The sequence below is a fragment of the Vicia villosa genome, linkage group LG7 (assembly GCF_029867415.1).
Source record: "Vicia villosa cultivar HV-30 ecotype Madison, WI linkage group LG7, Vvil1.0, whole genome shotgun sequence".
Taxonomy (NCBI): Eukaryota; Viridiplantae; Streptophyta; class Magnoliopsida; order Fabales; family Fabaceae; genus Vicia; species Vicia villosa.
This window is the reverse complement of record NC_081186.1, coordinates 94,936,267-94,962,048: the sequence shown is the minus strand read 5'-3', so window position 1 is coordinate 94,962,048 and position 25,782 is coordinate 94,936,267. Positions and strand designations below refer to the sequence as shown.

Genomic DNA, 25,782 nt, shown 5'->3' with positions numbered 1-25,782 from the left:
AATTTTAAAATATCTCAAATGAGTGACAATTTTTATCAAATGTCAATGTATATCCATTGCATTATAAAATTAAATTTAAAAATTAATTTCAAAGTTAAAATTTATAATTTAAATTATTATAAATTCAGAAAAAAATCAATTATTTTTAAAAAAAATTCAAAATATTAAAATCAATTATAAACTCGTTTTTTTTTATATCTAAAAAAGTGAAAAATCAATTTCTTCAATGCATACAATTCCATTTCAACTAGAACTAGGCAAACACTGTCGCTTTCAACATTGTCCAACCCATTCCAAATCCAACACTAATCTCATTTCTGATCAGACACAACAAACAATCATCAAACTCCAACGTTCCTGTCCAATTTCAACATACTACTAACTTTTTGCTTCAAACAATCACTTGATTTGGTCGAATTCCAGTTTGATTTAAAAAAAATGCATACTTTGATGGGTTTCTTCCTTTAACTTGTTCAGATTTTGGGGATTTCTTACCTTTTACTCGTCTCAGATCCTATTTTTCTCCTTCAGGTAATTAATCAATTAACCTTTTTCTCTTTTCTGTTGATGAATTTCTGTGATTTTTGCCTCATGAGGAGTTTGATTAATGGGGTTGATCATGATTTGTGATATTTCCCAAAAAGGTTAAAACTTGGTGTGAAAAAAAATGAAAAGTTTGAGTTAAATTGTTCAATGTGAGTGATTTTTGTTTTTTTTGCAATTTATGTTTCAGGAGTTCTATAAGGTTGGATTGGAGTGTTAGGTTTATTGGAAAAAGTATGGAAATTTGTTTTATGAGTGAAGAATTTAGTCAATGATTTGGTGATTTTTAGGGAAAGTAAGTTCTAGGGTTTTTGATTCTATGGTCAGTGATTTTGATTAAGCAATGATTATGACAGGTTTTGGGTTGAAAGAGTGTTGAATGGGGATTCAAACAATGGGTTCTCAAAGTAATGGGCAACAGTCTTGTTTACCGGCTAATCAGTTAGTTAAACAAAATTCATGGTATGGTCTTACTCTTGATGAGGTTAACAATTTACTCGGAGATTTGGGGAAGCCGTTAGGGAGCATGAATCTCGACGAGCTTCTTCAGAATGTATGGACTGCGGAAGGGAATAATGTTGTAGGGATAGAGAGGGAGCACGTTTCTTCTTCGTCATGTTCTCTTCAACGTCAGGCTAGTATGACGTTGGCTCGGGCTTTGAGTGGGAAGACGGTGGATGATGTATGGAGAGAAATCCAGCATGGTCAGAAGAAACAGTATGGCGACGACGAGAAGATTGTGGATAGAGAAATGACTCTTGGTGATACGACATTGGAAGATTTTTTAGTGCAAGCGGGGCTTTTCGCGGGAGCTTCTGATAGTTCGACAGCGGGGTTGGATTCAATGGATGCAGTTATTCCTCAGAGTTTTCAACAGAAAACAGGCTTGTTATCGTCTTCTTCTATTAGTAGTATGTCAGACGCGAAACCAGGTCGCAGAAGGGATACCTCGGATGCATATGAGAAGGCTCTCGAAAGGAGGCTGAAAAGGAAAATCAAGAATAGGGAATCTGCCGCGCGATCACGGGCGAGAAAACAGGTTTAACCTTTACGCGTTATGTTAAGTAATAAGCTTTAAAGAAATTGATTGTATTGGTCCCTTCTTCATTTGCGTAGCCGAAATATCATTTGTTTTGTAGCTTATAAATGTTTGATTGTTCAGGCTTACCATAATGAACTGGTTACCAAGGTTACTCGACTAGAAGAAGTAAATATACAGCTCAAGAAAGAGAAGGTTACTCGACTATAAGATTTAGCATCCTTAATTATTGCAACGATTTTTGAGCCATTTCACGACGCAACCACAAATTTCTGATTATACTGTAATGAATTCTTTCCCTCATGCAGGAGTTCGAGCAGGGGCTACCACCAGAACCATCACAGGAACCAAGATATCGTCTTCGAAGAATAAGTTCCGCCCTTTTCTGACAAGCGACCAACAATGAAGTTTCCTAGCTCCTTATGTTCACGGCTTTATGTTGAATTGTTCGTGATAAATAGAGCATAACTTCATTGCAAAGTGTTGCTGCCCCTGGCGTGCTTTCGTTCAATCGACGTCTATATTTAACTAACTAAAGGGTACATATTAGCTAAGGTTGGATGTTCATAGAGTTTCTTGGCGGAAGTGTTGCCTGTTTGTGTGAGAATGAAGATTGTCTTTGTAAGCTGCGGGGATTATTAGGGAATCTAGTTCTTGAAAAAGGTGATTAACTTCCAAAGCAAGTGAAACTAAGTAGGTGTTATTAGAGTATTTTAAAACTGCAGGTTTGTAATAGGTTTGATCTTAGTTATACTATATGGTTCAGTTGTGGAAAAGTTGTGTGCTGTGTAGAGAAAGAAACTTTATGGAAAAATGAAATAGCAAAAGAAGAATTAGTTTATGATATGGATGTTTTTACAAAATTATGTCACTATTGAGACATGATTTTTTACAGTGTTTTTTTTCTTCAGCCAGCATAAATATAAAAGTATAAAAAAGAATAATTTTATGTTGCGTCAAACACGATTGATATCTTTATCTCGAAAGGCTGCACTAACAACTTTGACACGATGAAACTTAAACTGATATAAGAGGCCAAATCAATTACTCTCGGATACATGGTTGATAAACTTAAATTGACATAAGGTTGATATTTCTATCTCGAAAGGCCATAAGAGGCCAAATCAATTACTCTCGAATACATGGTTGATATTTCTATTTTGAAAGGCCGCCCTAACAACTTATACATGGTTGATATTTCTATCTTGAAAGGCCGCCCTAACAACTTATTCATGATATCATGCACAAATGTTGAGAGCAACTTAACATTTTGAAAATTTGAAAATATTAATAATTACGCTGACGGTGTATCAAAATTAAATTTATATGAATGCATGCACGTGATTGTGAATAAAATTATTCTTCGTTAAATATCTTTTTTGTTTTCTTTCTTTAATCGGTGTATAAATGTAAAAGAGAGAATAATTTTATATATCAATTGTATGCATTTTGATCTTTTCCCAATTACTTTCACATTAATAAAAACTTGAGGTGATGAAGAACTTCTACATATATGTTGAACAAAATCAATAGAGAAAAGTGTCACAATCCAAAAAAATCTTTATTGGTCTCAATTGCTTTGCTTTACCATACAGTATAGCAACCTCTAGTACATGAATTTTCATCCGTTGGAACTTTGTAATGTCGGATATCTGCGGTTCGACTAAAAACCAAGAATGTGGTTCGACTAAATCTGCTCACATACAGGCAGTCAGATAGTGCAATTCCACACTAAAAAATATAGCATCCTTAATCTTGTAAAAGGCTCTAAGAATTAGAGAAGCTAGTATTGCTCTAAGATAGCACTGCCCTGCTTAGAAGCGAGTATGCTAACTTTCTACCATGAAAAACAGACACATAACAAATTCTTTACAGCAGCTTAATAAGTATGAGTGTGTTTGTGTTGTAAGTTCAGATAGTGGAAGATATGCACTGATAGATGCATGTTGTCCCTTTCTACAAACAAGAATTTGAAACAATGAAATTATTGGTTCATTGAAGAGTGAAACTCTTACTTTTCCACCATATGCTATGCTAACCATAATAATAAATGCCTGCATTTCAAGGGTAACTAAAAAGTCTATAGATATTTTGGTAAGCTTAGATGAGTACATTAATATGTAAAAGCAAACATTTATAAAAATTTAAGCAGCAGAGAGTTTGATACCTGTCATGTCAGTTGCAGTATAATAAAAGAAAATGATGAGGGAACATTGTGATAAACACCTAAAATGGCAGTAATATCATCCTTTGCGGTAAAAGAGGGCAAAGAATAGACGTCCTGATCTTTCAACTTCTCAAGACCAAAGCACATGTACACCATGGTCACAAGACCCATAAACAACCATGGTCCATCCAAAAAATACAACAAACCCTCTGATGAAGAATAAAGTGAACAGAACTTTAGATAAAACTTGGAACCTATCTTAACTTGCATATAAAACAGTCTTAGATCCCCTTAGTCAACTTAAATTAAAAGCATTGCTGTGAGGATTGTTTGTCCTTTCAGTTTTGGTCCATCAGCTATCAATGTCATTCTTGAATGCTCCCTGCAACCATTCCCCAGAATCAATAAGGTTATTTCTTACACAAACAAACACATTAAAATTTGCAATCGGCTATAGGGAAACAGAATTGAAACAAATTACTATAAATTGTGCTATATGCTAATGTCATCATATTGTGGCAGGCTGTTGAAACATTATAGCATACCAAATTTACTTTTTACTATCCGCTATTCACAACATTGGTTATCATTTGATGTTCTCCACAACAGCAATACATCCCAAAGGGAGATTCAAACAAATATACACAAGATGTGAAAACTCACTAAACCATATATATAATATGCTATAGTCCCAATAGCAAAGGACATCACTGCTACAAAAGTTTCTCCAGTGTATCGACAAGTTGCTCGGTATCAAATGCATCTAACAAAAGAGTAAATTCATGTAAGTATTAATTAAATTTGGAAGCTGTTTCAAGGAAGCTTATCATTCATTCTCCATCCATCTCTCTCTATTTCTCATGGAAGCTGTGTCAAGCACAAGGACCATTAATTGGATTCAATAGAAGTGATTGTGATGATGATGATGTTTGAGACATAAGAATGTAGCAGCAACTCTGTTATAAATCCCACATCGGAAATAGTATCAAGAAACATTGAGTTTATAAACACCAGACATAGAAGACGAATCGCCGAGTTGAGTAACTACAACTTGTGACCCAAGTGGGGGCAATAATGTGATGGAACATGGCTTTGGCCCAGCGTGCTGGATTGAGTTGTGCACTATAATGGCTGCCCGCTCCAAGTTGAGAGTTGGGCCTTGGGGTTTGGGCGAAGGCCCAGATCTCCTGGTCACTAGAACGGAGGGAACCGCATGAGGCTGGCTTCACAGAGCAGTGAACACCTCCTGCTCTTGATAGTGGAGGGATTACAGGCTGCTGTACTCTCTGTCCAAATAGCTAGTTGGGCCTGGCACATTGAACCATCACTTTTTCTATGGGCCTTTAACAACAAATTACTTTTGTTTTTTTAAAAAATCATTTTCTAAATTATTTTACATTTAAAAGAAAATAAAAAATAATCTGTTTACTAATTTAATTTTTTTAAATTGTTTTTCTTCCATTACAAAAAACCCATTTCATTTTAAAAAGAAATTCTTTTCATAAAAAAAAAATAGAATTAGAATTGTTAGATTTAAATTGTTAGCTAATTTAATTTTTTAACATTGTTTTTCTTCCATCACAAAAGGCCCATTTCATTTTAAAAAGAATCTTTTTTCATTAAAATTAGCATAAATTTATTTGCTAATTTAATTTTTTTAAATTGTTTTTGAAAACATGCTAATTCTGTCATAAAATATAACATAACAAGCATGGGGTTTGGGCGAAGCCCCATATCTCTTGGTCACTAGAATGGAGGGAATCACATGAGGCTGGCATTACAGAGCAGTGAACACGCTGTTGTGCGCTCTGTCTAAATAGCTAATTAGGCCTGACACAATTTTAAGAATATGTGACAATTTTTTGATGATGTGAGTTGTGACATTAAACATATTAATTTTTTATTATCCACGTCATTTTTATAAATAAATTATTAATTAATATTTTGTATTTTGTGATGTGCTCTGGTTCCAAGCGGGAATCGATCTTATATTGGGGATCTTTAGAGGAAGATGACTTTGTTATAAGTGTTGATGAATTGGTACCACATGCATGAATATATTGATGTTGCATCTCATTAATTGTGGCATTGCATAATCCTTGATGTGATTCTTGAGTTGGAGTGTTTGATGTGAAAAATTAGAGATTATTGATTTGCTATAAATGTAATAGATGATACCGTGTTGTTGTTGTCCTTATGCTATGACTGCTATATCTATTACTTATGCTTTCTATAATGATTATGATTTACTCATCCTTTTTGTTTGAATGTTACCTCCAGGTGGATAATGCGTGGGTGATCAGGACTAGCTTATTAAGTAGTAAGGATAGCTCCATAGTTGTTTACTTTTTCTGTTGAATAAAGGATCTTGCTCTGATATGTAACATCAGGTTGAGATCATATGGTTTGAATACTTTAATTGTTTGAGAACAAGATTCTATGAGTTACCCTTTAATGGTTTGAAGTCGATTTTGAGATGTAAATCACGAGTAATAAAACGTGAATTGATAATTGGTATTTTATTTTAATGATGAGATTTCGCTGCATGATATTTGATCTTATGTCGATGTTTCAAAAGAAAGTTAATTGTTATTATATGGAGAACCCGTGTTACGGAGCAGGATGATTTAGATATGATGTTTCATGACGATGTGACACTCTTGTTGATGCTTGTATTTTAGTAAAATGATTTAAAATTACTCGCAATGTATATATTGGGTAGAAGGGTGTTACAGAGATAGTCACCACATTAAGACATTATCATGCATCAATCATGTTGTTTCGCTCGTGCATGTCATATCATCTAGCATAGCATAAAAATCAACTTGTATTATGTATGGGTGGTAAAACGAAAACGCCTCATAATTTTTTGCGGGATAGACTAAAATTTTATGCCCGTTTCCTCTATTATAAGTGTCAGACATTAATGAGATGAACATGATTTTTTTCAAGCTTACCTAATGTTTTTTTATATATATATATATATATATATATATATATATATATATATATATATATATATATATATATATATATATATATAAATTCGCGTCTTTTAATATGGTTACTAATGTGAAAGAAAATCGTCTAATGTAATTTTGTATTTTAAAGCTTGTGGAGTGATGTTTCGAAGTGCACAACACTTCACTTAGAATTGCAAACCTTGTAGAATCGTCCACAACAAGTTTGAGAGTATTTAAGATATCACTCTATGAGTTGTATATGACATTTCTCATTTTTGCTTGATTTTCAAATTGACCATGAAGAAATTTGAGGGGTGACAAAAACGAAATTTTCGATATAAATTTTTTTTTAAAAATTTAATACTATTAGAAATTTCGGTAAATTTTGAAAAATGTTGTAATTTACATGAAAATTCAAAAAATTTCAATAATTTTAAAAAAATTTATCGAAAATGAAAAAATCCAATTTTTTTAAAAAATTTCCGATAAACACGAAAATAAATTCCAAAATAATTTAATAAGAACATAAAAGTAATATCATCCATCATTAGGAGGTGCGAGATATAATTTTGGAGATGACATGTTAAATCCTCAAAGTTTGACAACAAATCCATTAACCTTACAAAGGATCAATTTATTTGCCCCTTTTTAAAATAATTTTGGTGATTTTTTATTCTACCCCTTACTTTTCCAGCGTACCACGCGATATTCCAAAAATGCCCCTAAAAACCGGAAATATATTTCCAGTTCGCACCCCTCACACATATTTCATTCATTTTTGAGATTCGCCCTTATTTTACGTTAAAATTTAAACAGGAAATGCACTTCCGATATAAAATCGAAAATGTATTTCCGATTTCTATGCATTTAAAGTGTGAAAATTTGTTTGTTTCCTCATAAGCCACCCCGTGTTCATAACCAGAAATATATAAAGGGCTCACAACCACGCCAACAAGTCATCAAAATCTCCTACCTACATCTTTCAACTTTCATCTCATTCATTCTCAATCCTTGATGGGTATGGTATTTAGAAAAATTGGTATTGAGACACCAAAATATGAAGTAATCAAAACCACACCAAACTACGAAATCCATCACTGTTCAAAGGCAACAAATATGGTGGTTTCATGATTCTAGCAAACTATATTGTAGCATTAGGGAACCCTCAGAACACAAAACCAGGAAAATCATCATGATTGCACCTGTCATAACAAAGGATTCTGCAGAAAAGATAGCTATGACAACACTAGCGGTGACAAATACGCACCTTTTGGATGGTTAAGAACACGTGGTGGCTTATGAGAAAACAAACAAATTTTCACACATGCATAGAAACTGGAAATACATTTCTGCTTTATACCGGAAGTGCATTTCTGATTTTACGTAAATGCAACTTAAAAAAGGTGCGCATCGGAATATACTTCCGATTTTAGGGGACAAAATCGGAATTTCAAAAGGTATTTCTTTGGACAATGGGGAAATAAGAATTCCCCCATAATTTTTGGTTTTTTCTTTGGCCACCTCCCTATGGGGGTCACCCCCAGCGAAAATCCCAAAATACCCCTGCTTCGGAAATGAACTTCCGAAGCGCTTTTTTATTTTAAAAAATTTCCTTAATTCGGAAGTGCATCTCCGAAAACACCCCATGGGGGGTGCCTTCGGAGATGAACTTCCGAAAACACCTCATGGGGGGTGTCTTCGGAAATGAACTTCCGAATTATGCAGAAACTGTGTTTTTTTTTAATGTTTTTTCATAACAGTCTCGCATTTTAATTAAACGCAAACGCCAAATAAAATAAGCAATAGATAAACTGAAAATACTAATATGATAAATAAACAAAAAAAAATACTAATCCGATGAAAATAATATATACAAACCGAAAAAAATAAAAATAGTGTGCTAAAGATACAATCCGATAACAAAAAATATATAAACCCGACCACTACTGGGTGTGCCTAAACCTCTCCCCCTGAGACCTCCTCTGCCGCCTGTATGTCGCCGCACGGTCCGCATCAGTGACGATCATCTCCATCACGGCGACTGCCTCTGGACCGCCCCGCTCCACGGATAGCTATCCACCTCCTGCTCCTCCTCCTCCCCGACTGGAGGGTCAACATCCGGTATGACCTCCTCCTCCTCCTCATCCTCATCCTCCTCCTCTCGCTGGCGGGAAGAAGATACCCGAGCCAGCCTACTCCTAGAGCCTGAAGCAGATGAACTCTCCACCAAGTCCTGTGGAACGTGCACACGGCGTCCCCGGCCCCGCCCGCTTGTCGACGCCAGCTGCGCCGCCGCCCGCTCGCGTCTTGCCGACGCAGTCTGGGACTCCCTGCCCTGTCTGATGCGTGCTGGTTGGTTGCCTGACATGCGAGACAAATGAAAAAACAAAAAAAAAAATGCACTTCTGATACAGTTCGGAAGTTCATTTCCGAAACTGGGATGGAGGTGTTTTCGGAAATGAACTTCCGAAACACCCCTGCGCAGAGCTTTTCTGCAACCTACAATGGCAGACCCCAAAATCAAACTTTAAACCTATGTCTACACATTCTAAACATCCTAAATACCAGTACCAACCTAACCTAATACATATTTTCCTATTTGTAAACACCCTAATATCAATTTTAAGCATAGATCTAACACTCATAATGCTTACCGATTGAAGAGGTTGGAGTGCTTTTTAATGTAGTATAGGAAGCTTGTTGGAGCCTTTGATGTTGCCTTGGAAGTCTTTTAACAAAATTTCGCCTTTGGTGTTGTTTGATGTTGGATTAGGGTAAATGAATGGGGGAGGGGGAGTGTTCTGCTTAATCTGCAGAACGCGCATTGTTTCGGAAGTTCATTTCCGAAATGCTGTTTTCGGAAATGAACTTCCGAAATGAGACAATTTTTTTTTAAAAAAAAGGCGCTTTCGGAGATGAACTTCCGAAAACACCTTTTTTATGCAGTTCGGAAGTTCATTTCCGAAGTCAGGGGTAGTTTGGGTTTTTCACCAGAGGTTAACTAGAAGGTTGGGAGGTTGGCAAAGAAATTTTCTAATTTTTAGTGTTACATAATCTTTGATTAGAAGAATTTACAAAAAAAAAATCTTTTTCAAAAATTTCAAATAAAAATTTAGTTTAAACAATTATTCTTAAAATATTATTTTATTAATTTATTAAAAAAAATTAGATATCAAAATCTAAAAAAAAAAATTACTTAATTTTTATGTTATTTAAAATAATTTTTGAAATAACTTTTTGGAAAAATTGTGATTTCGACTTTATTTTGATCTTCAATAATATATGTTTATTTTAGAGTGCCAAAATTAATATTTCAATTTTAACAAAAAAACTAATAAAAAAACTTATAATATTTTAAAAAACAATGTTAGAAAATCCATTTTTAAAAATACAAATAAAAATTTATTTTTTTAAAACTAAAACACTAAAATAAACATGCCTGCAATATTAATGAGATTTGTTGCCACAGTTCATTTGTGAAAAAAATTGATCACTCAAATTAGATGAGTTAAACAATGCAATTCAGTTTAGGCCACTAGGACAATGATATTGATTTTTTTTAAGCTTGCATATTAAGTATGTGGGTTACAGAGCTAAATAACGAATCTGATGCAAACAACTTGAGATTGTAGTTGACACTAAACATGGCTATTAAGACTTGAGAGCCAATCTTAGGTATTATAATGATTTAATCTAAGTGTGTTACCAAAAATTATTAATAGAAGAAAGAAACAACTGATTGTAACAGAAAGAGTATGCATACATTAGTGAAAATTCAAAACTGCCTGTACATTACTATTGAGTACAAGGTAAAATGCCAAAAATCCTTTCCAACTCTGAATCAGATAATTAATTGCTGGTAGCAGCTAATTCTAAACTTCAGAGAAGATCTATAGACCACTTCAGCTGGTGCTAACATCAACTCCTCTTTGCTTCAAATATTCCTTGGCCTCAACAACATCCTGAAAAGAAGTAACAAAATAAGCAACATTCTTTGGCATTCTTCGACAGACAAAAGGCTTTTCAGAATTTGAAATATATTTTTGCAGGATACAATAAAAAGGATTTGAATCATAAACTAGGTCCACAAACGAAAATTTATTGAAACCCAAAGTTCCTTACGCATTGCATTTGCAAGAGTAGTCATATGTCAAGTCCAGATTTTGCAATAAAATTATCTGATCGAAATGTTCAGTATGAGGGAAGGGGGAAAGGATATTGGAGACAAAACACTATCAATTCTGGACCTCAAGGAGTTGCCTGCTACCAGGGATTACCTAGTTTATGCAACATGATTTGAAAACATGTGTTATTTTTTCCACCACAACATTTATGTACCCCTTCTATTCCTATCCCATTGTCAATACAAACAAGTCAACATAACAGTCAGTTTTCCTTAATGAGAGGTCTAACATTTCAATCCTGAAACTATTTTAAACAATTGTAGAAGAGTAAACTCTACGTGCTCACATCTACAAACATACATATTCCATATGAATTATAAATAGCACAGCATTTAATTAAGTATATAACAATGCAATCACTAATGCAGAGGTAGAAATACCTTTTGCAACAACAGAGCTTCCTGAGGACATGTAGGAAAATTCATCAGACCAACTCCAACCATTAATAGACCGTAACATCCTAAAGACACGACAAAATAGATTGGTAGCTGCATACAAGAATGGTTGTTAGCAATATGAGGTTTATAGTTCTATCAAAACATAAAAAAGCATTGAAAGGTTTGGTTAGGCTGCAAATGATCAAAAAACTTTTCCTGTACGGCTTAAGTTAGAATCCATCTCCCAGCAACCCCCTTTTAAAGTCCTCATTGAGGTGTATTGCGTAATAGCTTAGGAAACAGAAAAGATTTCCCTCCCAAAAACAATATCGTACTAAAAATCAATTAAAAAGTAAAGTACGTGTGTGACATGAAACCTACCAACCAAGTATGACTTTGTGGAATGATAGAAGTTTGTAGAAGGCCAATCCATAAAGCAGTGATGGCAATTACCAACGTCAAAATCTTAACAATATGCTTCATTTATGAATCTGAAATCAAATGAATAAACTCATATTTATCAACTGATCAAATGCAAAGTATAAGACTCACTACAGATCAAAGACGCTGAAGAATTTAAATCTTAACAAGCTCTTAAATTCGTTTCTACAAAGAAACTTATATTGTACAAGCTTGACCCAAAAGACACAGGCTCCTAAAAATCAGGAGCATGAAGGTAGGTATTATGAAAAAGAAAATAAATGTAAAAGAAAAAATAGAAACCCGTTAAATTCGATCATGGAATCCAACTCATAACATACATCTATCACATCACATAGCAAATGCATCAATCAAAAGGATTATAATTATATTGCCTTGAAGTTAAAATGGGTTAACAACTGGTACATCACAGCGTCTCCAATCTCTATAAATAATCAATTGAAACATCACTCATTATACATGCAAACTGAAGTAAATAAACTATTTTGTACTTCCATCAGGAGGGGTCACCATTAAATTCATTTCACAGCTCGACAGAACTCAAAACCCTTGCGCAATTTCCCAACATCACTTGGAAGTTTCTGGAACAAACCCTATCACCTAAAATCACACGTTTCTGGAACTAGGCAATTGCTAACAGAAATATTATGTATATATATGAAAGGCCTTAAGAAAAGAGCATTCCATCAAATTCAGAATCACAAGGATACATTGATACATCTAGGGTTTTGTTAAAAGCTATGAGATGTGTGATACCTGGGTGGCGCAAAGCAAGTTGCTACCAGGAAGAAATGAGAGAACTGAGAGTTGTATGTTGTTGGAGAGCGGGTGTGGTGATGGTAAGTCGGAGCCAGGAGGTGGTCGCGATGGAGTCGGATTGGTGTGAAGTTAAGAGAGGGGAGGGGCGATCTGGTTCTGGGACGAGGCAGGAGATGGATGTACGAGCAGTGGCGGAGATGAGAGGGCGGCGTAATATTGACAATTTCTTATGGCTGCAAAATTTATAAATCAGACGCTGCAGTTTATCTTATTACATTTGTATCAGAGCAACCAAATCACGAAATCAGAGTCTCAACAATGGTATGTTGACTATGTTCACAATCACTTTCATCAACTATGGTATTCACGAAATCGAGTAACAGTTTTTTCGGGCTGACGGGCTACCCATAGCCCAAACCCAAACGTGCTGGCCCATATCTTTTGGGGATTTTTCGGACCAGGCTAAAAAAAGTCCGGAAATAAATACGTTCAAAAAATAAGGCCCAAGCTCTAACTTTTTTTGGGTTCGATGGGTCTCTCCATGGACTTCGACCAATTTTGACAACTCTACTATTATGTGTAAGAGAGAAACGGACTTATGGAGAAACGGATCCCATGCTTTTCTTTTTACTGCCATTTCTTTAGTGTCATAATTGATAAGTGACCATTGGATATAATCTAACCAACGTTTCCTTCGATTATTTAAGGCTTATTTAGTCCTGAAGTCCCATAACTTAATTTCTGTTTACACTTTGGTCCCTTATGTAATAAACGTTACAATTAAGGCCTTTAAGAAAACTTTTGTTACCAATGTTGATCCATTCCGTTAATTTTTGTGTGAAAACGTTATGTTTGATGATCTGGCATTGCCAACAAGGATTTTTTAATTTGTGACTCGGCATAGTGCATTATAGTATTACCATGTTACCACTTATCAGACTCCATTTTCACGTTTTAGGGCAAAGTTGTGCTTCTTCTCCTTCGACATTCATCTCCTTCATCTCTTATTCTTCTTCCTTTCTCCAGTGTCCACGAAATCGAGTGTGTGAAGATGTCCATGAACTCCAATAACTACTCAAAATCAAACACACAGAGTTGTGGGTCATCTGGGTTTGTTGTGATAAGAAACAAAAGGATCGATTGTTGGTGCCAAGAAGAGTGTGTGATGCGCACGGTTACAGATCTGAATAGTGTTAATGTAGAGAAAAAGTTCTGGGGCTGTAGGAATTATAGGAATCACATGGAGAAGGGATGCAATTTTTTCAAGTGCGTAGGTGATGAAGTTGTTGATGGAAGAGATTTGAAGATTAAGGAGCAAAGGAAGAAGATATTAAAGTTGAAGAATGAAGTTCTGAGCATGGAAAGACTTCAGTTGGAGAACGTCACTCCAAATGTTATCAAGTTTGTCATCCAAACTATATATACTATTTCCTCATGTAATAGAGAATTGAGTATATGTATATCTTTTGGGAACTCCGTGAGGTTAGGACGTCAAAAGTCTATCTCTCGCCATAGCTTTTGAAAATTGTTGTAGTATTTTTCAATTGATCCTCCATTTTGTCGCATCCGAGTTACCTTACTTCAAAGGTCGTAAACATGAGACGTATCATATCCATCAAAATACATTGTAGCAATGGCGTCGCAAACCTCTTTGGTTGTTGGAAAGCGAATGAAATTCTCCACCAGCGAGAGATCCATTGAGTTGAGTAATCATCTTTTGGGAAAAATCGACATAGAGAAAATAAAAGAACATAATAACAACACAAGAGATTAACATGGAAACTCTAAAATCGGAGAAAAAACAACGGTCATTGTCGAATGACAACCAGAGAATAACACTACGTGAAAATTGTTACAACACATAATATATCCTTAACTACTCCAAACCCCAGTACACTCATAACCCCCAAAACAAATATTTAACTACATCTCACAACACTCTAATACAAGAGTATAAGAGAACAAAGAAAGTCAAATACAAGCTTAAAGTGCTTTTGACTTGTGAGTTTATGAATGAAGAACTTGAATCCTATATATAGCCTTGGACTCTCTCTTCCTTTAGAAAACTAAGCGACGTGAGAATTATAAGAACTTTAATCCTATGTATAGCCTTGGACTCCTTTTTCTTTTAAAAAATTAAGCGGTGTGAGACTTCTTCAACATGTATATTTTCAACCAATTCCAACAATATCCACCTTGACTAAAAATAATACATTAATTTTTTTGTCTTCACCGACAATCATACTCCACCATAAAGAGTATTGATTAACATTCATATTTTCAATCAAACTCATCACCATCCTTTCACTACGCCATTCTAAGTCCTTCATTTACGAAGTGTTAGATCACTCGCTGACGATTAAGGAAAGGTTCAACCAATATATCCCAGTTTATCCTTGTCTGAGATGTACATCTCAATAACTTGTGACCAAAAGGGATAGTTGGATCCGTCCAACTTAATGTTGATTACAACATTAGAAGAATCAGATATTTGTAATTGTGATGTATATTGAGTTTTTGATAGAACCTTCGTCATTTTGGTAGCAAGATCCTCCAAAATGAAATTAGCAGAAGTGTTCTTTTCTGTCAACTCAGTCATTTTTTCTAAACAGTTTGAGTTCCAAAATTATGCTCTTGATACCCTGTCAAATATAAAGTTTTTTCTTATATAATTCTGTTGAATCATTTACAAAGTATAAATAGATACCAAGAGGAAAAAGATCATGAGATGTGCTAGCCTATACAATAATATACAACAAGACACATGTTAAAAATAAAGGATTTTCTATGGCTTGATTTTGCAACAAGACACGTGCCCAAGTAATTTTGTTGAAGTGCTTATTTTTGTTTTAACTTAACTTAAATTTTTTTATTAAAACTTGTGTAAATATATAGTTACAAATCTTTCAAGTTCTTCAATAACTTAACATAAATTTTTTAACAGTCACAATACACTAAAATTAAACTTCAATTTGAAGTGCAAACATAAACAATTGAAACATTCTTAAAATATGTCTTCATCCAGCTGAATCTGATTGTAGTTGATAATAATTTATATATGGAATTCTTTTCATAAGGCCTACATAGTATTTAAATGGTAAACAATTTGGTGAGGGGTCAATTTTAGCATTGTGGTCTCTCATTTCAGAACTTTGTTGATTTTAAGTAGTCCAATATGTGATAGTGATTGATTTGGAGTTATCTTTAACCTCTTGATTGAATCATTTGAATGCGCACCATCTTCATCTTCAAGTTATTTCATAGTTGCTTTAATAATAATAAAAAAATGTTGCTTACAAGATACAGCTTCATGATGAAGCTGTAAATTGTGATTTAGTGATTGCATGATATCAAGAGTACTTTCAGAATTAGATTTGCACGAAAACAATTTTAAAATATGAATTGAATTTGTTTTATTTTTAAAAAAAGGGGTGATGTGTAAAATAATTTTACTCTATCAACCAATCACAACCATATATCTAATTACACCACATTTTTATTTTAATCTTTTTTAATAACATAACAGACTGTTTGTTTCTATTGGATGACAGTGTAAAACTTACATTATCAGTGCATATCCAAACTCTTTATATTTTAGAATGCAAACAATTTCAAAATATAAATTGCATTTGTTTTATTTTTTTAGAACAAAAACAATTTTAAAATATAAATTGAATTTGTTTTATTTTTTAGAAAGTTGAGGATGCATTGCATTGCATTGTCAATATAAAATAATTGTACATCGGTGACTGTCGTGTATTTTTATATAATATAATAGAGTAGTGATTTTTTATTAGATGATGATCAAAAACTTTTTTATAAGTACATGTTTATTAAAACATATTTTATTTTGTTAAATATGTAATTCTCAATTTTTTTTGGATGACGTGAAAACTTCGTCATAAAAACTATTATTTGTTGTAGTGAAAGTTGATTTCTTTATTTGTCTCTTCCACACAATTGACTTTCACATTTGGCTCTTCTGCACAATTGACTTCTTCATCTTTATCATTAAGCCCTATAATATTTTATTTAAGGGAAATGATTAGCTCTTCAATGATACCAGGTTGTGATAGTGGATAGCGAATGTATAAATGCACAATTTCAATGCTCTCTACAATTGGGTACCCTAAATCCTTTACACCACTCAACTTTAAAATAACTCCAAAAATCTGGGTCACATTGCCAAACACACTATAACCCGTTGCAACCTATTTTTTAAACTCATTAAACTCTCCCTAAGATACACGATACACTCAAACCACTCATCCATGGCCTATTCAAGATAAACAAGGTAGAAGGATAAGTGACGAAAATGCATAAACAAAAAAGTTTACATTTTTATTAAGTTCAGAAGTGAGTATTCATATCATACCTTTTCAAGAATGAAAATGAATAATGGAGGTTAGTGTTCGTCTTTGTTTTCGTCTCTTCTTCATATTATGGGAAACTCAAGTTTGTCTTTGTCTTCTCTTATTCTCCTCTTCGTGTTTAAACTTTGTTTAATCAAATGAAATGACATTGAAACTATGCTTGGGATGTATCAAACATTTCATCACAAAAACTACTAAATTCAAACTATTCAAAAAAGCCATGTTAGATAATACAATACCACATAAACTGACACATATACAAAAGTTAACATTTTTCTCAATATTTAACTGAAAGGATTAAGCTGGCTAATGAAACTTGTTGTGAAATCGACGCAAAGAATAAAGTATAATAGATTTATTTTTTTGTAATGATGAGAGACTAGTATACTATTTATAAGAAAGTTAACACACTAAACTAATGGATTTTTTCACACATACCCATTACACAAGCTAACTTAGGGAACCAACTAACTTAAATAATTGAGCTTAACAAATAGACTCAATTCAACATGCTAACAATTTTAGCATTTAGACTACAACATACTTGAGCATACTTCGACTACAACATGTGAACAGACTTTGATATCATGCTAAGATCTTATAGAATTATCAAACCAAAAAGCTACCCTTCAACCATATTAGAGTTCGATCTAATATCTCACAAATCTCCACCTTGAAACAAACTCTATAACATCAAGGGAACAAACTAGCTTTCTTTCTGCAGCTTTATCAACTGCAAACCCTTCAACGCCTCTAACCAGCCCTGCTGAACCAGTAGGCTTTCATCTTCAAGCGCCACAGACCGAAATCGTTCACTCCGGTGTACTTTTCAATCTCATACTTTGTTGACGACATTCTTCTCCATGCTCACCGCACCAATTTGTTAAGAAATCAATGCCAAGAACAAAGTATAATAGATTTATTTTACTCTAAAGAAATCCACAAGGGTAGGAAAGAGGGAAGCAAAAAAACACAATGAAATTGGTTATAAACTTCTATTATTTACTTTCTCTTTAAAACAAGATTACAAGTGTTACAAAATAACAAATAACCTCTCTCACCCTAATTAGGATTTGCAGTGTGCAATGATGAAGGACTAGTATGCTATTTACAAAAAAACTAACAAACTAAACTAATGGGTTTTTCACACAGACCCATTACACAAACTAACATAGGGAACAAGCTAACTTAAACAATTAGGCTTAACAAACAGACCAAATTCGACATGCTAATAATCCTAACATTTCGACTACTACATACTTGAACATACTTCGACTACAACATTGTAGGGCTTCGACTATAACATATGAACAAACTTCGATGACATGCTAAGATCTTATCGGATTGTCAAACCAAGAAGCTACCGTTTGACCATACTAGAGTTCGATCCAATATCTCACAAAACTGTTTTGAAGGGACTAATATGTAAAAATTATTAGATCAGAGCTAATGTAAAACCTTAAATTGGTTAAGAGACCAAAAGATACATTAATTATATTTTAAAACACTCATAAATTCTTCAATTATAATATTAACTGTAACTAATGGCTCCTTATACATGTATTTAGTATTTTGATAGTTTATTCTTTTGTCTTTGAGTAAGGGTGTTCGCGGTGCTGTTTGAGTGATTTTTGAGATAAAAATCACCTGAACCACAAGAGAAAAAAAATATGTTGTTCAATTTGGTTTGGTTAACATTTAGAAATAAAACCAAACCAAATCTAAACCAATGCGGTTTTGGTTGGTTCGATTTTTACAAGATTTTTATTGAGCTATACATACACGTATAGAGTACAACATAACATTATGTTTAATCGTTCATACATTATCAAATAATAAATAACAATGTTAATGAGTACAAGTTACAACCAAATAACAAAAGAACTCAAACAAAATAACAATGTGTATTACAAATATTTATGGCAAAGTACCACATCACCTAGACCAAAACTAGGTTACCCATCACACGGGACAACCGAGAAAAACTCAATCCTATACTAGACCTTAAACACACAACACTTTCTCACAAGACAACAAGAAAACACTTCCTATTACGAGAAAACTCAATAATAACAACATCAAACTATTCCATTAAAATCATGATATACATGTATTCTCCATTAGAGCTCCTTACATATCGTATCGAAGAGGTTAATACTTAAAAACAAATGAAAAGATTTAAAAACATACCATTTCATTTTCAAACACATCTCCTAATCATATTCAATATTAGAAAGTCTCTCGTTAAGTTGTGGGAACGGAGTTATTTCTAAAAAATGTATCAAATATAATATCAAATATATTAATATAATGCAGTTTGGTTCAATTTATAAAATACAAACTGCAAATCAAATCAAACGTTCAGTTTTGTGAAAACACGATTCAAACAAATTCGAATCAAATACCATTTTTGCAATTTTCAATTTAATTTTGATCAATTAACAGTTTTCTATTAGTTCGGTTTTGAACATCCAATATTTGAGTGTTAAAGTACAAACTGTTCATTTTTATTTTTATAATATAAAAAGAGCCAGAAAGTTTGTGCAAATCCTTTGATATGCTGCTTAAAAAATTGACTTGTCAGTCATATTTCTCCATGCGAATCTTGCATTTTGTCAGCTAGACATCTAACCCATTAGAAAACTCATAATAAACATACTTTCCATTTGTGTTAGTTCAAGGCTCAAGCCTTTATATATATATATATATATATATATATATATATATATATATATATATATATATATATATATATATATATATATATATATATGATATTGCTTTTAAAGTATAGAGTAATTTTTGTTAATAAAATATTTAATTACAATTAATTAATTAGAAATCAAATCAAATTATAGTAGAAATTAGGTGCGAGTGTGACGATAAGCGCGAGTTCCGTTAAAAGACAAAAGAGCGTGGAAGAAAAAAACACTCATTTGTGTAGTACAGAAAAGTTAAAAAAAATGAAAAAGTTTATTTTAAAAAATAAACCCTTTTCTTCTTTTCTCTCTGGTTTTATTTTTAATTTTTATTGTAATCTAAATTTCTCGCTCCAAAGTCCAAGACATCACAGCGTCAGATCAGACTCATACACAAGTTGATAAGAATAAAACGACGAATAACGGAACCGTTTTCTTCTTCTTCTTCGCGGCACTTTCACTTCTTCATACTCTCATAATTTGTCGTTTACTTCCCCTTCGCCTGCATTGCGATTCTTCTCTCCTTTTCAGTAAACGACAATAACATCACACATATATAATATATTTCCTGCGTTTTGTATTTTCCCCGAATTTCAATCTCTCATGGGAAACGCTAATGGCAGAGAAGATGGAGCCATTTCCGACGGTGCTGATCTCGCTGGTCGTGAACCTCACGCGCCTGATTCTCGCCCTCCGGTTCGCGCTTTTTCTTCCGATTCAATGGCGAATAGTCCGCCTCAGAGTCCTCGCCGGTCCAGATCGCCGATCCTCTTCGGTCCTCAGGTTTTCTATTTCTCTCTCTCAATAATAACAATCTATTTCGTTCTTCGTTTTTTTATTCAATGATTTTATGCTTTTCAGCTTTTCTGCATCTTTGATATGCGATAATGTTAGTCATTACGTTTTTTCTTCCGTTACTGTTGAATTGAATTTGATTTGCTTGGGTTGAATTTCGATTACGTTAGGTTAAATATGTGATTTGTTTATGTTGCTATTTGTTCTGTGTTTAGTGTATTTAATTCTAACAATCATTTGTGAATTGAATTAAATGCTTATAGGTTAAATTTTGTTAAAACAGTGGATTATTACCAAGTTTAAGCTGTGGATTATTTGCTGTGTTAAATTGAATAGATCTGCGAATTCTGTTATTGAAAATTGATTCGCTGACGCTTGCATGGATCATGTATACTTGATGAATGTGATTTGGATTGAATTAGCGTGATGAGTGTCCAAAAGAAACTAATGTGGCCATTTTTCATCTACTTGCATGCAATTTGTATGTCCAAAACTAGATTAGATAGGCGTGAGTGGCGAAGCGGAATGGTGCAAATCTATGGAGTTAATTAGTTGCTTTAAGCTGTTTGAAGTTTTATGAGAACACTTGTGCGTGATATTCTAACTGTTTTTGTAGTTAGTTTATCATTTTGCAGATTCCTTGCAATCTATGACACATAGGTACGGGTACGGTACCCGGTGCGGGTATGGTACGCACCGAAGCCGCACCAATTTTTTAAATTTTTTCTTAAGTTGGTACGCATTTGGTTTTGTAACCAATACATCGCGATTCAGGATGTCCACACATTATTCTACTTGGCTATATATTTAGGGTTTTGAGGAATCTTGGAAGGGGAATTTCTCATTGAATAATATAACGTGACTTTTAAAAAATTGAATGGACAACTTTTAAGACATAATTTCTACATTTGGCTCTTACTTGTGCCCTAAGGGCACAAATTAGCATCAGCCATATTTTTAAGTTGTTAAGCTTATATAATATCAAAAGTTTTACACAAGATTATAAGGACATAGAAATCAATACTTGCATATACTTTTCTTTTCTCCTGACCCTTGTATATTGATCCCATTCATTTGGAAATTGCCCAAGGTCATCTTTATTCCTGATCAATGTTTGGAATTCTATATTTTTTTTTGTTCATGAGTTTTGTTTGGAAGTTATCCCCCCACACTCCTGGGGATCTCTCTTGTGAAGTTGATAGATGCTTAGATGATTTTGTATTTTCTTTCCCAAGGCTTAATCAAAACAATTTGTTTTTTAGTTCTGTTTAGAAAAAATCGAAAGTGGCTTAGGTGGTTTAGGCATATCGAGAGAAAACTGTAGATTTTGCAGTAAGGAGAGTAGATTAGAAGGAGAGGAGTCAAACAACTAGACGTAGAGGAAGATCTTTAAAAACCATAAGGGAGTCTTTTAAGAAAGATCTCGAGATTAATGAATTGGATAGAAACATGGTCTTGGATTGAACATTAGCGCGTAATTTGATCCATGTAGCCGATCCCACTTAGTGGGTTGAAGCTTGGTTGTTGTTGTTTAGAAACAAGTGATCATCCCTCAGTTGGATGTGCATAATTTCTTTTAACATGGACAGATACTTTTTTTTAATCTTTCATATACAGGCAGGTTTTTCCTAGGTGTGCTGCTAATGCATTTATTTATTTGTGTCTCACATATGAAGGTTATCACTCATGTTAAATAGAGTATATTCTGCACATTTTCAGGTTTATGGGCCTATGTTAAGCCAAAAATAATTTCCTAGTCTGTTAAAAGAACCTGTCAATATGTGCAAAATGACTTTCTATCTTCCATTGTGGAAATTGTTATCCAAAACAGTATCTTAAAGGAGCAGTGGTGCTCCTCATAGCATTTTCTTATTCTTACTATACTGCATCTTCCAACAACCTTGTGTTAGGCCCTTATCACTACACATCTAAATCCATTTAATTCCACCTGATTCAATTCAATTGGCATGATCACTATAGTTTGACTATTTGATTCCAAATTTGGAAATATGATATATGCCCTCCTAAAACAGTTAGATTTGATGAGATATCTTGCACCATGTTAACTAGGCAAAACCCCAAACATTGGCAGATCTTAGCTATGACAGGGGATGCAATGGCCACCAATTTTTTTATTGGTACATATACACTTTATAGCATCAATGTATATTTATATATACGCTATGCGTGTTTATTTACCTAATATGCATGGCTAAAATGCTGAACGCAAGGTTTGAACTCAATCCACTAAGCTCAAAATCACAGCAAAGTTACCCACTATACCTGTCAACTAGTTCGGTAAATTTAAAGCAATATTGTTATATATATTATTTACATACTTGGCCTCCTCTAAAATACCGATCAAGCTCCGCCACTGATCCAATGATTGGTGTCAATTTGCACCATAGCTACTTGTCCTTGCTAACAATTCCAGGTTATATTTTCATATGAAGGTGGGAAAAATTCTGACAATTTCCTATTTAGTGACTAATAAATGTTGTAACCTAAATATATTTTAGAGCTATTCACTAGGCTGTGAATAATATCAAGACATACACGTGCGTCAAAGATAAAAACAAGTCCCACTTTCTTTGTTTCCTTTCTCTCTGTAAGAAGTTTTGAAATCATAGTCTTTCCTCGTCTTTGAACAGAGTTTTGGAAGAGAGAATCTGCTATGTGCTATTAAATTACATGATTGTGAATGCATTTTTATTCAAGAATACTTATTTGCTTTAGAATTTGATCTGATAATGCATTGTATGAAATTATGATATGCTTGTTGATAGGTTGGCTTTAATTGATAGATTTCCTGGGAAGGGAATTCTCTTTTTTTCTTGGTTTTAACCAGTGAGACAGATTCTCTCTCTTAGATCTCTCAAGATTTTCTTCTTGTTGTTCTGTAACATTAATTGAGACTAAAATTAGTTTTGGTTGCCTTCTGCGATCTTAGATGTTAAAACACCATGTACATGTAGTTTAGACTTGTAGACTCAAATTTTTTGTTTTTAAGGGATGCAGTAGTTCCAAAGTGTGTATTGTTGTTCTTGCTCACATTTTTTTTTAATTCATTCCTTGAAGTTTAAATTTCTTTAGTTAGGGTCTTTCCTTTTTGCTTAGAAAATAAATATGCAGGTCATATTGGTGGCAACATAACATTACCAAAAACATAAACATAGGATTTCTTTTATACTTTTCAGGTTCCTCTAGCTCCATTACAAAGAGGTAACGGCCCTCCTTTTCTCAATCAAATGTGGCAGAATGAGCCTCATGGTATTGTTCATCAACCTCCTGAGCAAGGAATCCCTGTTATGATCACTTGGAATTATGGAGGTAACAGTGTGGCCGTGGAGGGATCTTGGGATAACTGGACATCCAGGTCAGACTTGATGACTCTTTTGTTAGTATTGGTGGCTTGATTGTATTTGACATGAAAAGTTACCACAATTGTGATTATTCTATGAAGTATTAGTATCAGTAACTTTTAATTACTTGCAGGAAGGCAATGCAGCGAGGTGGCAAGGATCACTCAATTCTTATAGTCCTTCCATCAGGTATATATCATTACAGGTTCATTGTTGATGGTGAACAGAGATATATTCCAGATCTTCCTTATGTAGCTGATGAGATGGGGAATGTCTGCAATCTTCTTGATGTTAACGTATGCATCTTTTTTTTTCTGTGAACATCTTATTGTTATGTGAAGAGCATCTTTTTCATCATGAAATTCATCTTCCTAGATACCTAATTGTGCTTTTGCACTCTTCTAGAGGATCTTCTCCTTTTGGTGTAAGATTGTGTGTAATGTGTGGCAGGCAGTGGGCGGGAGGGTAACTATGTTAATGAGTGGGGCTAGGAAAGAGTAACGTGCCATATTTCATTATGACTGATGTCACATGTATAGATAGATCAAGGATGAATATAAATCGATGAAACACTGGATTTTGCACTCTACTATTGGTTAATTGACTAAAGTTTTAGAAAGCCAATTTTAACGAGATTTTGTGCTTTTAGGGTCAAAGAATTAGTGAGTAAATAAATTAATACTAGTTAAATTAAATTTCAGTGTTTTGAGTTCATTATTTTGCTCATCATGAATTTGAAGTTGTTAATCAATAGGAGAAGAAAATCCCTGTGATTATAATAAATGTTTGTTAAATATTTCCCATTCCATTTTACCCAGGCACGAATCCTCCATGATTGCTCTTGATTTTTTTTATTATGGTGAAGAGGCATCATCCCGGTTTAATGAAAATGATTTGTCTTAGGCATGATGATTCAAATGTTCTTATTTTCTGCAGGATTATGTGCCAGAAAATCCTGAAGGTGTCTCTGAGTTTGAGGCGCCACTCTCCCCAGAATCTAGTTATGGTCAAGCCTATCCAGGTGAGGAAGATTTTGCAAAAGAGCCATTGGCTGTTCCCTCGCAGCTACATCTTACAGTCCTAGGTATGGAGAATGCTGATTCTGGGCCCTCTTCAAAGCCTCAACATATTGTGCTAAATCATGTCTTCATAGAGAAAAATATGGCCTCAAAGTCCGTTGTTGCCCTGGGATTGACTCACAGGTTCCAGTCTAAATATGTGACAGTTGTCCTTTACAAACCTCTCAAGAGATAAATATGCGACAATTGTCAAGGTTGTTTCATTTTGTAGCCTCAGTCTGTAAAAAAATGTTCAAATAATACTCCCCTCCTTAGGTGGTATATGAAGGTCATGTGTCTGTAGATATGCTCGAAAAATGTGGTGTTAAAGTTCTGACATGATACATTAAAACTTTTAGTTTTTCAGTGATCTTTTGTGTTTTTCTTTTCACTGAGAATTATTAAAATTTCAGTAAGGTGTCGTAAATTTGACGTGGGCAGTTCCGTTAAAGATTGTAACTTGTAACTTCGTGCTAGTCTCAGTTATGTTTTTTATTTTTTGGTTTATAATCCAATCAAACATCGTCATTGTAACTTCGCGCTAATGATAATTACCTTGGCTCCAATTTCCTTTTGGATTATAGACCAATCAAACATCAACACCCAGAGTTTGATAGGAATGAAAAGGGTTTGCTTAATTATTGGATTTGGAATTGAACACAAAGGCATATTCTAGGAAGACACAAAGGCTTCATATTCCTTTAAAATACCTAAGGTCGTCTTGAATTTTCAATTGAAATACATATTTTTAGTGAGGTTGCAGGTTTCCAATACACTTGCTTCATATAATCAAATATTTGGTAAGCTTTCATGATGTCAACAACATATTCTATTTCATCCTCTAATGATTTAGTATTGTTCCCTTTACCAAGCTTCAAGGTAGGACACAGATAGCTTTTCCATTTCCGAATCTTTGCTGCTAATATATTTTTCATGACATCCACAAACATATCAACATTATATACTTCCATACAAATGACAGAGACTACGTTAAGGTATTTTTCTCGACTTCTTCTCCCTTT

General features: G+C 33.8%; 3 protein-coding genes across 7 annotated transcripts; 2 read left to right on the top strand and 1 right to left on the bottom strand.

Annotated features, from left to right (window-relative positions):
* Positions 1–222: 222 nt before the first annotated feature.
* On the top strand, positions 223–2,428 carry LOC131617866 (ABSCISIC ACID-INSENSITIVE 5-like protein 2). 4 transcript variants are annotated; one of them, XM_058889134.1, is made up of 5 exons: positions 223–531; positions 734–777; positions 900–1,582; positions 1,706–1,777; positions 1,891–2,428. In XM_058889134.1, the coding sequence occupies exons 3-5, from the start codon at positions 923–925 to the stop codon at positions 1,969–1,971; spliced, it is 813 nt and encodes a 270-aa protein (XP_058745117.1). In that variant the 5' UTR covers positions 223–531; positions 734–777; positions 900–922; the 3' UTR covers positions 1,972–2,428. The 4 variants fall into 4 exon arrangements, with proteins under 4 accessions (XP_058745117.1, XP_058745116.1, XP_058745115.1 ...); XM_058889133.1 differs by having other exon boundaries at positions 734–838; XM_058889132.1 differs by lacking the exon at positions 734–777.
* An 8,023-nt stretch (positions 2,429–10,451) lies between these two features.
* LOC131617865 (dolichol-phosphate mannose synthase subunit 3-like) lies at positions 10,452–12,817 on the bottom strand. Of its 2 annotated transcripts, none has more exons than XM_058889130.1 (4): positions 12,497–12,817; positions 11,655–11,764; positions 11,277–11,384; positions 10,452–10,674 (listed from the first exon to the last, which is right to left on the bottom strand). In XM_058889130.1, the coding sequence occupies exons 2-4, from the start codon at positions 11,754–11,756 to the stop codon at positions 10,615–10,617; spliced, it is 270 nt and encodes an 89-aa protein (XP_058745113.1). In that variant the 5' UTR covers positions 11,757–11,764; positions 12,497–12,817; the 3' UTR covers positions 10,452–10,614. The 2 variants fall into 2 exon arrangements, with proteins under 2 accessions (XP_058745113.1, XP_058745112.1); XM_058889129.1 differs by having other exon boundaries at positions 12,471–12,816.
* Positions 12,818–19,834: 7,017 nt separating this feature from the next.
* LOC131615949 (SNF1-related protein kinase regulatory subunit beta-1) lies at positions 19,835–25,130 on the top strand. The gene is made up of 4 exons (XM_058887145.1): positions 19,835–20,328; positions 23,538–23,716; positions 23,836–23,998; positions 24,639–25,130. The coding sequence occupies exons 1-4, from the start codon at positions 20,149–20,151 to the stop codon at positions 24,954–24,956; spliced, it is 840 nt and encodes a 279-aa protein (XP_058743128.1). The 5' UTR covers positions 19,835–20,148; the 3' UTR covers positions 24,957–25,130.
* The last annotated feature ends 652 nt before the right edge of the window (positions 25,131–25,782 follow it).